At 48.1% G+C, this 15773-nt stretch overlaps 1 protein-coding gene across 2 annotated transcripts in view; it reads right to left on the bottom strand.

The window, feature by feature from the left end:
* Positions 1-15773, bottom strand: part of Ksr2 (kinase suppressor of ras 2) — a 367151-nt gene that overhangs the window by 60955 nt on the left and 290423 nt on the right. For both annotated transcript variants that reach the window (XM_076922578.1, XM_076922577.1), the window contains exons 12-14: positions 15324-15396; positions 11777-11825; positions 9288-9655 (exon numbers count right to left, since the gene is read on the bottom strand). In XM_076922578.1, coding sequence (XP_076778693.1) covers positions 9288-9655; positions 11777-11825; positions 15324-15396 — 490 coding nt within the window. The remainder of the gene's footprint in view (positions 1-9287; positions 9656-11776; positions 11826-15323; positions 15397-15773) is intronic.

Genomic DNA, 15773 nt, shown 5'->3' with positions numbered 1-15773 from the left:
TGTATGTGTATGCATACATGTGTGTGTATGTATGTGTGTTTGTGTGTATGTGTGTAGGAATGTTTGTATATGTATTTGTGTTTATGTATATATGTATATGTGTATTTGTATGTGTATGTATGAATATGTGTGTATGTGTTTGTGTATATGTTTGTATATATGTATGTATATGTGTTTGTGTGTTTGCATATATGTATGTATATGTGTTTGCATGTGTGTGTGTATATACGCAGAGGCCACAGATCAGATGTCTTTCCTCACCTGCTCTCCATCCTGTGTTTTGAGGCAGGGTCTCTTGCTAAAACTGGAGTTCACTGACTGACCAGACTGAGCCTGGATCTCTAGACTGGCTAGATTCCTCCTGTCTCTGCCTCAGTAGCAGCAGGATCACAGACATGTGTCACCACACCTGGCTTTTATGTGTGTGCTGGAGATCAAACTCAGGTGGTACTCTTGACAGCCCAGTGACACTCCTATCTTACCCGTTCAGCAGTTCCTTGGTTGAATAACAGGCAAGCTCTGGGTCATGGCATGGATCATAATGACACGGGGACTCAGCCAGTGGACGGCACCTATGAGCCCCATGAGGTCCTTCTCAGAAGTCCCAGCTTCAAGCATGTAGATTTCATATAATGCATGTTTGGGGCAAGTGTCCTCCAGTCACCTGTACTGCATCACTTTCACACTGCTAACATCTCTTTCTGTCACCATTGTATCTCCTACATCCCTTAGCCCAACCCCTGAGTCCTGAGTCCAGACTCTAATTCTATATATTGCCATTCCTTAGAAACCCAGATCATATAGTTCAGTCCCTGCTACACTTGCCCAGAGACCCAGGCTACACAGGCTAGGAATATACATATATACATAAATACATATACACATATATACACATGTACACATATACATATACACATCCATATACACATTTATACATATACACATATACATATATATACACACATATACATATACACATATATACACATACACACACACACACACACACACACACACACACACACACACACATATATATATATATATATATATATATATATATATATATGTTCTAATGTTGGGAAGGGGATGCAGGGGAAAAAGTCAAAAGGTAAGCAAACCAACAAAAAAGCAAGATAACTGTGATCTGTAGTGACAGTGGTGACTCACATCCTGCCCAATAAGAACAAAGCAGGAAACAGCACGGGACACACGGTGGCCTTGACTTTAGGTTGCTTTCCCAGCTACGTCACCACCCAGGAAGCTGTCTCCTGTTCCCTCTACAGGATGAACTGTCTCCATTAGACCACTGAGAGCGACAGGTGCTCCAGCCTTTGTCCTAGGGTGACCCTTCTCGCCTCCCTGGATGACCTCAGCTACTGAGGTCCACAGCTTCCATCACCACGTCTACCCAGATGACTCACGCGCAGTTATTTCTAGCTCCAAGCTCTCTGCTCAGCTGGAGACCAGTGGACGCACTTCATCACTCCACACCTTCCCTTTGGATGACCCGGCACTGAGGGGAGAGAAGCCACCCAGCCAAGGAACCAGCCAGGGCCCTTCGTATAATCGCATCATCAAAAAACACATGGATGTGGTTGAATCTGAGACGTCCTCACCCACCTATGGTTTGAAGGCCCGCTCACTTCCTGGCTTGTGGTGCCATTTTGAAAGTTATGGAATCTTTGAGAGCTGGGCCTAGCTGGAGGAAGTAAGTAAGCCACCAGTTGCGGGGCTTTTAAAGGTTGGCCCCTCCGCACTTCCTGTTACCTTTCTCTGCTTCCTGGCTCTCACTGTTGAGGGACCAGTCTTGCAGTGAAGTTCCTGACCCTGTGTGTGCATAGGGCACAGCCTGCTCTCCGTGTTAGACTGAAAAACATCGGAAACAAGGAGCCAAAATAGAGCTTTCCTCCCTCACATTTTTAATAAAGAAAAAAATAAAGCATCCAAAACTACAGCAAACCCTTAGCTGCAGAAACTGCTATTGCCTTTTTGCATGGAATGTCTTGTCTATGTATCTGTCTGTCTGTCTGTCTGTGTCTTTCTTTCTTTCTTTTCTTTTTCTTTCCTTCTTTCCCTCCTTCCCTCCCTCCCTCCCTCCCTCTCTTCCTTTCTCTCTCATGATACTGGGAATTGAACCTTGTAGATGTTATATTTCTAGCCCCAGGTCTTTCTCTATCTTGTATTTTTAAGACAAGGCTTCACTAAGTTATCTAGGTTGGCCTTGACCTTGCTCTGAGGCCAAGCAGTGAACCTACAGTCCTCCTGTCTACTCATCTTCCTGCAGAGCTGGGGAGATGTGCGTGTGTGTGCGCACGCTCACGTGTGTGTGTGTGTGTGTGTGTGTGTGTGTGTATGTGTGTGTCTCACAGACAGAGGACAGTGTACAGGAGTCAGTTTTTCTCCCACGTGGATTATAGGGACAGAGCTCAATCTGTCAAGCTTGGTGGCAGGCACCTTTACCCACTGAGCCATCTCATTAGCCCAGAGATGTCTAATTCTTATCCCTAATGTGATGGTTTGTATATGCTTGAGCTAAGGAGTGGCAATATTAGGAGGTGTGGCTTTGTTGGAGTGGGTGTGGCCTTGTTGGAGTAGGTGTGTCACCGTGGGCATGGTTTAAGACCCTCATCCTAGCTGCCTGGAAGCCAGTATTCTGCTAGAAGCCTTCAGATAAAGATGAAGAACTCTCAGCTCCTCCTGCACCATGCCTGCCTGGATGCTGCCATGCTCCCACCTTGATGATAATGGACTGAACCTCTGAACCTGTAAGCCAGCCCCAAATGTTGTCCTTTATAGGAGTTGCCTTGGTCATGGTGTCTGTTCATAGCAGTCAAACCCTAACTAAGACACCTATCTTCCAAGAGATGTGAACACCACAACAATTTTATAAGTGAAGAAACAGTAACAAGTGGGAAGGGAAGGAAGAGATCTGAAATAGATCAAAGAAAAGTTTACTATGAGTTCAGTAGAAATCACAGATGTCAACTAGGGCACTTGTCAATAGAACCTTCTAGAAGGTCAGAGAGGTGGCAGTTTTCATGTTGGGTCTAGAGGACCAGCCATATAGTGACAAGCAAGCAAGGAAGAGCCAAACAGGAACCAGGGGGTGGGGCTGACCTTCTAAGGGGCGTGGCTGACCTTCTAAGGCTCACCCCAATGCCTCCTGGCTAGTCACTAGACCCATTTTATTTTTCCTAGGAACAGTGCTATTTCTGAGCCTCTCTTGCTACAGGATATACCCAAGGGCCTTGGTATGAGTCAACAGTGTACACACGGAGGGACATGGCGTGCTCGTAGGCACATGGCAACCCCCAATGTGAACCTTTATGCTTTTTCTCTTCCCTCAGCTAGATGAAGGGACCTCTGACTCTAGTGTGTAGAAGGGTAGGGGTCACCTCTCTCCACAGACAGAAAGAAGCCATCTGGATCATCTTTATCTCTTTTTGTGTTTGGTTGGTTTTCTGTTTTTGTTTTCTGTTTTGCACACGTATGTGTACATGTGCACAGGCCGGAAATCAACTTCAGGAGTCATCCCCACCCACCATCCACCTCCTTTGAGACAGGGTCTCTCACTAACCTGGAGTTCACAAATTAATCTAGACTGCTTGGTCTGGGATCCCTGGGGTCCTCCCCTCTCTGCCCCTCATCCCCGCCCCCATGCTAGAATCACCTGTACATGTTGCCACTATACATGCATTCTTCACACGTGGCAACTGTACATGGATTCTGCAAGTCCAACTTGGTTACTCACACTACGTAGTGAGCCTTTCTCCCCACCCCACCCCACCCCACCCCAGAGCATTTCCTGGTTTGAGGCTTACTTGGCAAAGAGCCCCCACATCATATATGGGGCTCTCTCTGGCTGGCCGTGTTATGTGCAGAGTTATTCTTTATCTGGTTTGTATTTTTTAACAACCGCCGAGTTATCTCCTGGGCAGTAAGACAAAATATTTCTGAGGTGATGACAGATGTCACACACATGAATCCAGCATCTTGGAGATGTGAGGGAGCAGTGACCAGAAAGAAGCGATGATCCTCAGCCGGGCAGAGGCCTCCGCTGGTCATGTGACTGTTTATAGCTGGGCATCAGCAATCATATGTAAGAGGTTGCTAATCTAATGGCGTTGATGACGATGGGCATTTATAGCGCCTTCCTCCACAAGTCCTGTGTGGCGGCACACAATTAAAGGCAGCCACTGACAAAAAAATTCTTTCAGCCGAGATTCATAAAAGGAAAGTAATTCAGCCTTTCTAAACACCAAAGGAACGCAAAACCACTGGATGGTGTGTGTGTGTGTGTGTGTGTGTGTGTGTGTGTGTGTGTGTGTTGGGGGTATAAAATCTTCATGGCTCAGCTCTCCCCCAATTCTTGCACGTTATATTTAGGACGCTCAAAACTGATCTGAAGAAAGGAAACAAACTTGAAAGACACAAGCCCCCAAGTTACGGGGGGGGAGGGTAGGGGGGAAGCAAGCTAAAATCTCATCCAAGCACCAAGTGAACCGTCTTTAGGAGAGGCTGCGAGAGGCTGTGGGCCTATTTGCCTGTCTGTCAGATCTGACAGTGTGGTGTGATTGGATTTGAAAGCCTGAGAAACGGAGGAGATTTGGAGTTGGACATAAATAATCTGTGTATGGGCTCCTGTTGGTTACTGGATTTAAATGCTGTAAATGAGGTCCCTGGGATTTTACTGCTTCCTGGTCCCAGGTCCTCCTTGCAGGACTGAGAAGTCTCCTCGGGACTCTGAAACCCAGGGAGGGGATGGATGGCATGTGCCAAATGAGAAGTTTTAAAAACCCCTCCCATATTGTTTACACAGCACCCCATACTTTGTTCCCACTTAAAAACATGTACTGATGACCTAAATGCAAAGGAACCATGGGTCATTTTTCCTGGGTGCCCACATAGGCAGAAAATATCAAGTCAGCATCCATGATGGTATCCCAGCTGCTCTTCGCTGATCCCACTGCTCTGCAATGGGGATTTGAACACACGGAGTCAACCAGCTGAGGGTAAGAAGAGCCACTGGCCTGGCCTGTAGGAAATCCAGAGCAGCAAATCCAGCCACTGTAAGGCTATGCTATGATTTCTCAATCTCCACGCTCCTGTCCAGAGTCTTAGTGGCTCTGCAGTGACCCGGCAGCTTGTGTTCCTTTTTCTGGCCCTCTCTCCTTCCTCCATTGCTCCTCACTGGTCTTCCAGCATCAGGGCCTTTGTACCTGCTGGACAACCCCTGGGCCATGACCCCCCACCTTTCTGGTGATGACTTTTCTTCTTCAGTCAATTTAAGCTCAATGCTAATTTTTATAAGAATAACTCCCCTCCCCCAGAGTGATCTAGGCCCTAGTTCTTGGAGATGCTGACTAATCACTACCTTGGATGTCAAAGGGAGACTTTACAGATGTGCAGGTAGTTCCAGATCATCTGGGTGGGCCCGAAATGTAACTGTCCCATCACATGGGAAGCCAAAGCAGGTCTATCCAAAGGAGTTGATAAAACCATGGAAACAAGGTGCCCTGTTTCTACTGGCCTTGAGATGGAGGAAGAGCCAGAAACCATAATAGAAAAGGCACTAAACTGGGTCTCCTCTTCTAAACCACGCCTCCACCTCAGGCCACATCTCCACCCCAGACCACGCCTCCACCTCAGACCACACCTCTACCCAAGACCACACCTCCATCTCAGACCACGCCTCCATCTCAGACCACACCTCCATCTCAGACCATGCCTCCACCTCAGACCATGCTTTCACCCAGGCCATGCCATGCCACACCTCCACCCCAGACCTCCTGTTCACATCAGGCCACATCTTCACTCCAGACCACACCTCCACATCAGTCTAGTGAGTCTCAAGCCTTCATAACTGTAAGGGACCCAGGGTGTGCTGTCTGACGCCACAGAGAAACTTGATAGGAACAGAACACAGTAGCTTCCAAAAATCTACACCTGAGAGGCCTTGCTCCCTGCGTGGATTTATGAGGTCCAGAAAGACTTCGCCCAGAAAGCCGCTGCTGCTCCAAGCTGTTCCCAGCAGTGTCGCAGACAACTCATTCCCAGAGATCTAAAGCATTTTGTCAGAGTTAGGACAAACACCTGCTTCGGCCCGCTCATCCCACAGATGCAGAAACTGAGGCTCGGGAAACCCCACAGCTGGGCTGAAGGAGAGAGGCTACTGTCAATCAAATCCTTCAATAGTGGCCCTTCAATGCCACTTGAAGTTTTCAACATGAGCAACTGTGCCGGCTGCTGACTGCTTTGCGGTAATTCCATAATGACCCAATCGTCAAATAATTTAGCCATCCAGCTTTGAATTGTCTGTGGCTATAGTGACCGGATAACTAACTAGTTATTGTTCATTTCCTGAGAGCCAAGCATATGGCTTTACAAGGAGACCAAGCTCAGAAATACGTGTTAGCTCTGATGATAATTACTAAGTAATTGGCTAGAACACACCATTGTCGATTTCTCTAGAATATGCCAGATAATTATCTGGTCTTATACTCCCTGTAAAAATAAAACCAAAGTCCCGGAATTGTTCTAGTCAGTTGGCTAGCTTCCAACAACCGACCTCTAATAGTCAATCATGTGAATACAGATGGTTAATCAGATTACTCAGATATCTGCTTGCACACAGAACGTTCAGATGGGTACTCTCAAGGACCAACAAGTAGACGGAGCTAAATGGTGCACACGCCGAGCTCTCCCGTGATAAATATGTAACACTGCAACAACCCGGGATAAATGCTACTTCTTCAGGGCTCATCCGGCATCCTCACACAATATACCAAATACTTCAGAGATCAATTATATGTCCCGAAGCTGCCAGGGATGATGATGTTGTTGTTATTATTATTTATTGTGGTGCCAGGAAAAGGCTGGGTGCTTTGTGAGATCTGTGGGTTGTTAGAGCACCTGGGGAGGGGGCTCAGAGTTCTGTCACAGAACAGAAGGCTGCAGCACAGCTGGGCTTGAGAGATGAGTGATACATTTTCATAATGGCCGCTCATTTTCCGAGGCTGCTAGTGGGGTCTGTACCATGTGCAATGAGCCTCTCTTTGGGAAGAGGGAGGAGAGGAGGGAGGAATGGGTCCCCCAGATCCATGGGTCACCAGACTTGTATATCGCAAGTGACAGGCTCTTTACTTCTGGGAGAGGAGAAGCACAGTGCATAGAGCAGGGGTCACAGAAGAGGGATGTAAAAAGGACCATCTATGGTCCTCTCTCTGCAGAGTCTGCCATTCGGAGCGCAACTTTGCCAGCCACTTGAATCCAGCTGACCATGGGAGATGCTCTGGCCAATGGATACCAGCCAGAGCATGACTAGAGGGGGCATGGAAAGTGCCTCTGTGTTTAGCCTTTGACCTCTTGCTGTGCTTAGGACCCAGAGGCCACCGTGGGAGTGACTGAGCTGGAGGCAGTGTGCATCGTAACTGAGACACCCCAGCTGACAGTACCCACCAGCAGATGGGAAATAAAGGCATCTCCAACTGACTGGCTCCTCTGCGTGGCCAGCTGACCACAGCCACACAGTGGATTCCAGCCACAGAACGGGGCTCAATCCAGGATATCTCCAGGACAACAAGAACCCACTGAGCTACTACAGAGTTAGTTCTTGACTCAGTATTGAATGCTTATAACCTCAATCACAACAGCCTGGTTCCCCGAATCGATGACTTGAGAGCTACTTCTGTCTTAGGGAGACATGAGAGTCTTCACACTGGTTCAAGGAGAGCCACGGGCCTCTATCACTATCCCCAACCTTCAGAAGCACTTGGCATTTGATACATGAGACGTGATAATTCTCCAGCCACCAAGGTCTAATAAGCAGACTCCAGGGAACAGACTGAAAACATACTGCCTTTGCTGAACCTGCAGCCCCTGCTCAGACAACTTCCACCATGGAGAACTAACTCATGTAAGACTTTCCGGCTCGAGCTGTGTCCTGGAGCCAGAAGGCTCCGCTTGGCATCCCAGGCCACACCTAGAATCCTGCAGCTGTAGCCAGTTCCAACTAATATAATAAGGGAAGATTTAGAAACACAACAAAGATGGCTTCACAGATGCTCGACCACAACTGATGGCACTTTGCTTTTCCGAAGCTTGTCTCATCTCACCGGAGAAGGTCAGCACTCTGTACCGTCTTCTTGTATGTGTGTGTATATGTGTGAGTTTGTGTGTGTATGTATGCGTATGCATGTGTACGTGGAGGCCAGAGGGCAACCTTAGCTTTCCTTTCTCAGGTACAGTTCACATTGTTCTTGTGAGACAGGCTCTCTCAGGCTCTCTGGGTAGGCTAAGTTGGCTCACCAGTCAGCCCCAGAAATCCACCTGTCTTTTGCTGTTCCCGGGTTTGGAACACATCACCGCCCTAGCTAATTTTTTTATATACATCCTGGGATCAGACTCAGATACTGATAAACCCATATACCCAGCTTTTGGGGGGCATATGTGTGTATATATATATATGTGTGTGTGTGTATGTATATGTATATATATATGTATGTGTGTGTATATATGTGTGTGTGTATATATATGTGTGTGTATATATATATGTATGTGTGTGTATATATGTGTGTGTATATATATATGTGTGTGTATATATGTGTGTGTATATATATGTGTGTGTGTGTTCACATGTCACATATAGGAGTTTACATGTGTGTGAAGGACAGTATTTTACATCAGATGTCATCTGCCAGTTTTGTAAAGTCGATCTTTATTAGCTACCCTCCCCTCCCCCATCCCCAAACCCCTGCAGCCCACAAATGCAGGATACTCAGAACAGTGACGGTAACAGCTCCAACACAAACACTCTGTAAACCATCAAGAGCCAAGATCACCGTCACCAGCATCTCAGATCAAACTGTGGGGCAGATCTGGCCCATTACTCGGGTTTGTAAATAAAGTTTTATTGCAACACCGTCATGCAAATACACCCATATATCATTTATGGCTGCTTTTGTCTGACAGTAGCAGAACTAACTTGCTGAGACGGAACCTGTGTGGCCTGTGAGGCCGATTCACACCTCACACTGGGCATGTTACACAAGCTGGCCAACCTAGGTCTAAAGCAATCCACTCATTTTTACATAATGAGGCACAAGTGTCAGAGATGTACTGTGCAGGGTAGGACCATGCCAGTACTCTTCCCAGACACCCCTAAACCCTAAAGGTATTTTCTCAGGGCTTAAAGTATTGTCAGGGAGCCATGGATGGACGACCTGAAGACACTATTAACACGCACAAAGCCCAGAGACATCTCCATTGGAGCCTGAGGGACTGACCTGGTGATGATGGCCAAGTGGGGTGGGCTCATGCAGGCTCCCATGAAGAGCACCACGTTCTCATGTCTCGTCTGCCTGTAGGCCATCACTTCCCGTTTGAAGGCCTTGAGCTGGTCCTCATTGTCCCTCTCTATGTCAATCAACCGGATGGCCACCTCGCCGTGCCAGCGTCCGTGGTAGACCTGCCCGAAGCGGCCCTTTCCGATGAGCTCGCCAATCTCGAGCTGTTCGAATGGGATGTCCCACTCCTGAAGGAAGATGCTGGTCTGGCTGGCCTTGCGTGGGAAGCTCCGGGCTGAGAGGAGGGACAGGTTCATCTCTTCAAACTCATCCTCAGACTCCTCTGCTTCGTTGTGGCTGTCTTCATTCTACAGCCAGAAGGGAGGAGGCTCAGAGTCACCGCCACCCCAGCTCTGCCCTCCCCAGGGATCTCTTGGGTACCATGTGTGCTGTAGAGATCAGGATACATCTCCATACACAGACACAGCAGATTCCCCAGGTATCTTTGAATTAGAATCAAACCACGGTGAAGGTCTTAAAGGAGCGTCACGTGGTCCCACTCTGTTGTGCTAAGAGAGGAGAAAAGCAAGGGGACCAACCATTCTGGATTGGCTAGACTTCATAGTCTTCATGCTGAAAGTGACATCTGTTAGCATTTTTGTCTAAGCTCCACCCCTAAGTTACCTAACAACTATAAAAGGGGCTGCTTGCCTCCTCTGCTCTCTCTTGCTCTTGCCTTCCTGCTCCCACTCTGTCTCCTCGCCCTGTTTCCCCCCTCTCCCCATTCCCTTTTCCCCCTCTCTCCACATGTTCATAGCCAGCCTCTTCTCTCTCTCTCTTTCTGTCACTACTACCCTCTTAACTCCCCTCCCCATGCCCTGAATAAACTCTATTCTATACTATACCGTCATGTGGCTGGTCCCTCAGGAGGAAGGGATGCCTCAGCATGGGCCCGAGGAGGCATCCCCTTCCCCCATACCTCACCACGCATCCACCAAAACATATCCCTCCTCTCTTTATCTTTTTATAAACACATCAACGCCTGTCAATCCTGAGCGAACTGGGCTGCTGGCCACCCTGGGAGGTCCTCACTCTGGATCATAGGCAAGCAGAGGGACTCAGAAGTCAGATCCAGGTATCTAGATCCCTGTCCAGAAATCCAACGTCCTTCCTATTCTGCAGGACGGGATTTGACTTGCCTATGGTATGTGAATCCACAACAAAGATGGATGTACTGTGTGTCTCTTCATGTGACATGGGACAACCATCAACATGGGCTCTGTCTGTCAGCTTCTTCCAAGGAAACTTGGAAGTGATTCAAAGATTGGCAGAGGTCACAGTTCCAAGCTCTGTGGCTCTTTTAAGACCAAGTGGCTGGGAGACACCAGAGCAGATGATACACCCAGACGATATGCTGACCATTCAGAGCTAGGGAGCTGGCCCCTGGCCTGTGTGACCTTGGGAAAATCGACCCACCTCACTGGGCTTTCTTCATCTCACTATAAAGAGGAAGATGAATTTTTCCCCAAAGGGTGCTGTGGAGTTTTGAATGAGATGATGAGTTTTACAGCTCTGAGCACCGGCCTGGCTGCCCATATTAAACATCCTCTCGGGTTGCTGGAGTAAGATTAGGCCCCATCAGGCCCCATCCAGATCTACTAAGTCAGCACCCGCAGGTCTGCAGTGAGACCTGGATTTTAACCATATGACTCTTGGGGTTGTGAGCAATCAAGAAAGGATACACAGGGTTAGTTGTGTCTAAACGTGGGGGTATCTTGCCTATTGGACTCTTTTTATAACATGTTAGGGGGAGCAGGTCCCAAACCCAGTGGGAAGTCCTAGAGGCCCTGGTAAGATGACTTCAGAAAGCGACCTCTTCACCGGACCCCAAGTCTATGGGCTGGCTATCCAGAACAATCAAGCCAGGACACTTCAGGTCCCAGAATCCATCAGTTTTAAGGAACCACTACTATCTAGGAATGGGATTTAGGACTTTTTTCCCCCAGGGTCCTGCTTTTAGCCCTTTTAGTTCAGGGCACACAGTAGGACCAGGATGACAGGTCCAATGGCCAGTCCCCAGGACATATCTTTACTCCCTCAACAGTCTCTACAGATGGATGGAAGTCCAGAACTTCCTCCCTGCGCTGCCAAGCTGGTGTACTTAAGGCTCCCACCTGCTCCTGTACGTTATTTCGAAGGCAGTGGGGCACATCCCTCTTATGGCTCCCCAGCCCTGAGCTAATTTTTTTTTACCTAAAAATGCAAACCCCAGGCCAATTTCCCTCCAACTGGCTCTGCCAGGATGCACACAGTAGAACGGCCCATTAGGCTCAGCGCCTGGAGGGGTCCAGCTCCTTAATTGTCCTCGAGTGAGGACATCTATCAAACAGCACACCAACCCCCCTACCCCCAGCCCTCGGAGTCACCAGTGACATCAGGCAGCTCTGTCAACCTCTAGCGAGAGCCACTTTCTAGTCTTCAATTCTCACCTCGGAGGTTGGCTCCACTTCAATTTGAAGTAATGGATTTCCTTCCAAGCTGGAAATAAGAGAAAAACAAAATAACAAAAACAAAACAAAACAAAAAAACCCAACCACTCATGATCCTTAGAACCCTGGATAGAGGTGAGCCATGCTCAGGAATCCAAAATGGTATTATCACGGCCACAGAACCGCTGTTCTCCCAAATCATTTAACACCTGGGTCTGCAATCTACAGCCGAGTACGGAGAGCACTCACAAGCCCATTATTTAAAAACAAACTCTCCTGGTTTGCTCAGGGCTCGCTTATATCGTTTCAGTTTTAACCAGGATAGCAGCCTCCTTTTAATCGGGCAAGAATGCCACAGGTGAGCAAATCCTTTGCGGTCTAAATGTACACTGGAAAAGAATAAAATCACGTTTCTAAACCTCGGGTTCAGAGTCTCCTAGGAGGGTCCTTTTACAAAAAAAAAAAAAAAAAAAAAAAAAAAGGTTTAATTTTATTTTTAAATATGTGTCTGTACATGTGTGGTGGGCACGCACTTGTAGTACCTAACAGAGTCAAGGAGTAGCTGATGCCCTGGAGGTGGATTATTCAGGGTCTTAACTGCCTATGATGGGTTAGTTGGGGTTTTATTTGTTTGTTTGTTTGTTTTATTTATTTTTTTTAAATTGATGCAAGCTAGAGATATTTGGGAAGAGGAGCCTCACCCGAGAAATGCCTCCATCAGACTGGCCTGCTGGCAAGTCTGTGGGGCATTTTTTTTTTTTTTTTTTTTGATTAATGATTGACATGGGAGGGCCCAGCCCACTGTGGGCGGCACCATCCCCTGGGCAGGTGGTTCTGAGTTGTGTAATAAAGAAAACAGAGTGAGCTATAGGGAATGAGGCCTTAGGCTGCATGCCCTCCTTGGCCTCTGCTTCAGCTTCTGCCTCCAGGTTCCTGCCCTGGCTTCTCTCAGTGACCTGAGACTTGTAAGCTCTCTCTCTCTCTCTCTCTCTCTCTCTCTCTCTCTCTCTCTCTCTCTTGTGCTCTCTCTCTCTTGTGCTCTTTCTCTACCTCTATCTCTCTCTCTACCTCTCTCTCTCTCTCTCCCTGTCTCTCTGTCTCTGTCTTTCTCTTCCTGCTATTCTCACACACTTCTCCAGCACCATGCCTGCTATCGTGACCGCAGCCCCAACTAAATGTTTTCTTTTATAAGAGTTGCCTTGGTCATGGGTGCCTGGAGTTTCATTTGGCCAATCCCATGGAATTAAGATGTATGGACGGGAAAGAGGAGCTTTTCCGGGTGGGGAGACACCAGTGAGAGTGCGTGTCACATGTGCAAAACTCAAAAACCACTTGTATTCTGAGCACGGGTGCTGGAGAGAAACATGTCCATGCATGGCAGTGCATTGTATGTAGGGTCCGTCCTGAGTTGTGGTAACATACTAAGGGTATTTGGCAGTATAATCACCTGTGTATGAAGAATGTGTAGGCACCATCAAACACATAATCTTGTGATGGGGATGTGGGGTGCAGTCAGTGTTTGAAGAAGCTTTCTACACTTAAGGATGTGTGTTCGTTTAATGGAGTGCCTTGGGGAGAGAGCAGCTTGGCTACTGACTGTGTGCAAAACTGAGAACAGGTAGGACAAAGCCATCACCAGGAAAACCATGTCCCCTTCATACATATTGCTCTGACAGAAATTTAGCCACTCCATCTACCTCCCCATCCTATTGTGGGGGGAAGTTTCCCCCCAGATCTCAGGGAGCTGAGGACCCTGCAGACTGAGTTAATCTACCTCTGTGCAGGGAGGGGAAGGATCGTCGTGGGTGACGTGTGTTAATCAATTATTTATGACGTAGCCTTAGGAGGTGAGATGGAAGTCTGTGGGGACACAGGAGTCCCTCTCCTTGCCTAACCACCCAAGGGCAGCCCACCCACTTCTGTTGCAAGGTGGGACTCCAGCTGCCCCGGCTATTCCATGACTTCCCTCTGCAATCTTCCTGCCCACTGCCCCTCTCACACACTTAAGCAGATCACAGGCAGCTCCCCGCACCACAGCAGCCACTCTGACTGCCGTTAATAACTTGGAGTTCATCTTGTACAGCTCGTGCGTGGAGCTGGTTTGTGAGCGGCAGAGAAAAGACTCAGAGATCTAGGTCAGCAAAGTTCCCGCTGGCAAGACACTGATCCTTTGATTCCAGACGTGCACCACGCCGGCTCTTCGCAAAGTCCTAATGCAGGTCAAGTGGGATGGAGCCATTAGGGAGGTGAGAAGAAAGAAAATGCAACTCACATCCCAGCGTGCCCCTGACTTTGGGCACACGCACAAAAGGGAAGAAGGGTGGTAGCTTCTCTGGCTGTCTAAGCAATGGGTCATCCAGGGCATGTACACACCAAGACATCTGTGGCCATGTTGTTTACAGCACGGAGATCAGAATTCCCTGATAGTCATTAAGACTTTGCCTACAAAGAGCCCAGAATGACACGGGAGAATCAGTGTCACCCCGTTAAAGATAAAACAAGACTGTACGGGTGGTAACTGCCTTTGTCATGAATCACAAATATATGACCAGGATGAGAGTTCACTGGAACATTCTAGCAGCGTGAGTCTCCAAGAAGCAAATTTCCCTTCCTTTTTTTCACAGAATATTCTAAATTTTCCCAAATTAACTTTTGTTCATTTTATAGGGGCATGAATAACAGAGGCTGGCAGGCTCTTTCTGCAAGGGGCCAGAGAGTCAGTATTTTTCACTTCTGTGAGCCATATGTTTTCTTACCACCCCTCAACCCTCCTGCTGTACAGAGAAGCCAGCCAGTCTAGGCCCTGTAAACACATGAGCATGGCAGTGTTTCAACAAAACTTTATTTATAAAAACGAGTGACAGATGGGATTTGTCTGACAGGCTAGGGTTTGTTGATCCCAGGTGAAAACTCTGTGTTTCCTTTCTCTTGTCTCTTTTTCTTCCTCTTGCCCTGTCCCTCTCCCTCTCTCTCCCTTTCCCTTTCCTTCTCCCTCTCCCTCCCCACTCCCTTTTCTCTCTACCTCAGGACTCAGGATTGAATCTGGAGCCTCACAACCAAAGTATATCCTCAGCCCCTTTCAGATACTTGGATTTGAGACAGCACCTCACTAAGTTGCCCAAGCTTTGACCTTGTAAATCCTTTGCTTTGACCTCCCAAGTATGTAGGACGACGGACAAGTGCCACCAGATCCACCTTTTAAAAGGGGAGACCATGACATAAACTGAAGTCTATCTGTTATCTGAAATCATGAAGAGGACACTTTGAGGTGATGATGTGACTTCTAATGATGTGACTTCTAGACACTGTAGTCTGTAGTTGCCACAGAGGGCCAGAGCCACAGCCACAGGAAGAGCTAGCTCGGGGGGGGGGGGGTAACACTGCTTCTTGTCACTTCTCTCTCAGCGTGGGGTGCCAGGCCCCTCCCATCTGCCCTGCGCCTTTCTATCCTGGACTCATATCCTCCAGGCTGGAGGAAAATTGACAGCAGAGGAACAGAGAAGGCTGAAGGTATTGAGGCTTAGGGTAGGGGGGTGAAGTCACTTACATTGTATTCGAGGTGACAGGATGTAGGATGACTTGGGGTGCCCGGGTGGGCGTCTCTGGTACAGGCACCACATCTGTGAGTCAGAGATCACATATGTAGAGATCAAACCACGGACCTTTACCCATCAAGAGACATAGCAGACAGCAACCCTACCCTGTGACATGGATTTCAATGTTGGCCAGCATTCCTTCCCCCTGCCTCAGCCACCTGGGCTTTATCTACTGCATAACATTCTAGAGATCTACAGTGTTGGTCCTCACTGCCAGCGGAGACAGCATACTTGAGCATCTGCTGCCCATCACAAAATCCTCCTCACTCCACTTTGAGTCAAGGGGACCACTCAGTTCACACCTCTGTCAACTCAAGTCCCTCTGACTGGCTGGCCCTCTAGGCCTCCACTGTGCTGGGTATATTCTTAGTCTCATGGTGCCCTTGGGGATCTCCGGCTGT

This window comes from Arvicanthis niloticus, chromosome 24 (assembly GCF_011762505.2).
Source record: "Arvicanthis niloticus isolate mArvNil1 chromosome 24, mArvNil1.pat.X, whole genome shotgun sequence".
Lineage (NCBI taxonomy): Eukaryota > Metazoa > Chordata > Mammalia > Rodentia > Muridae > Arvicanthis > Arvicanthis niloticus.
This window is presented reverse-complemented; position numbering and strand designations above follow the sequence as displayed.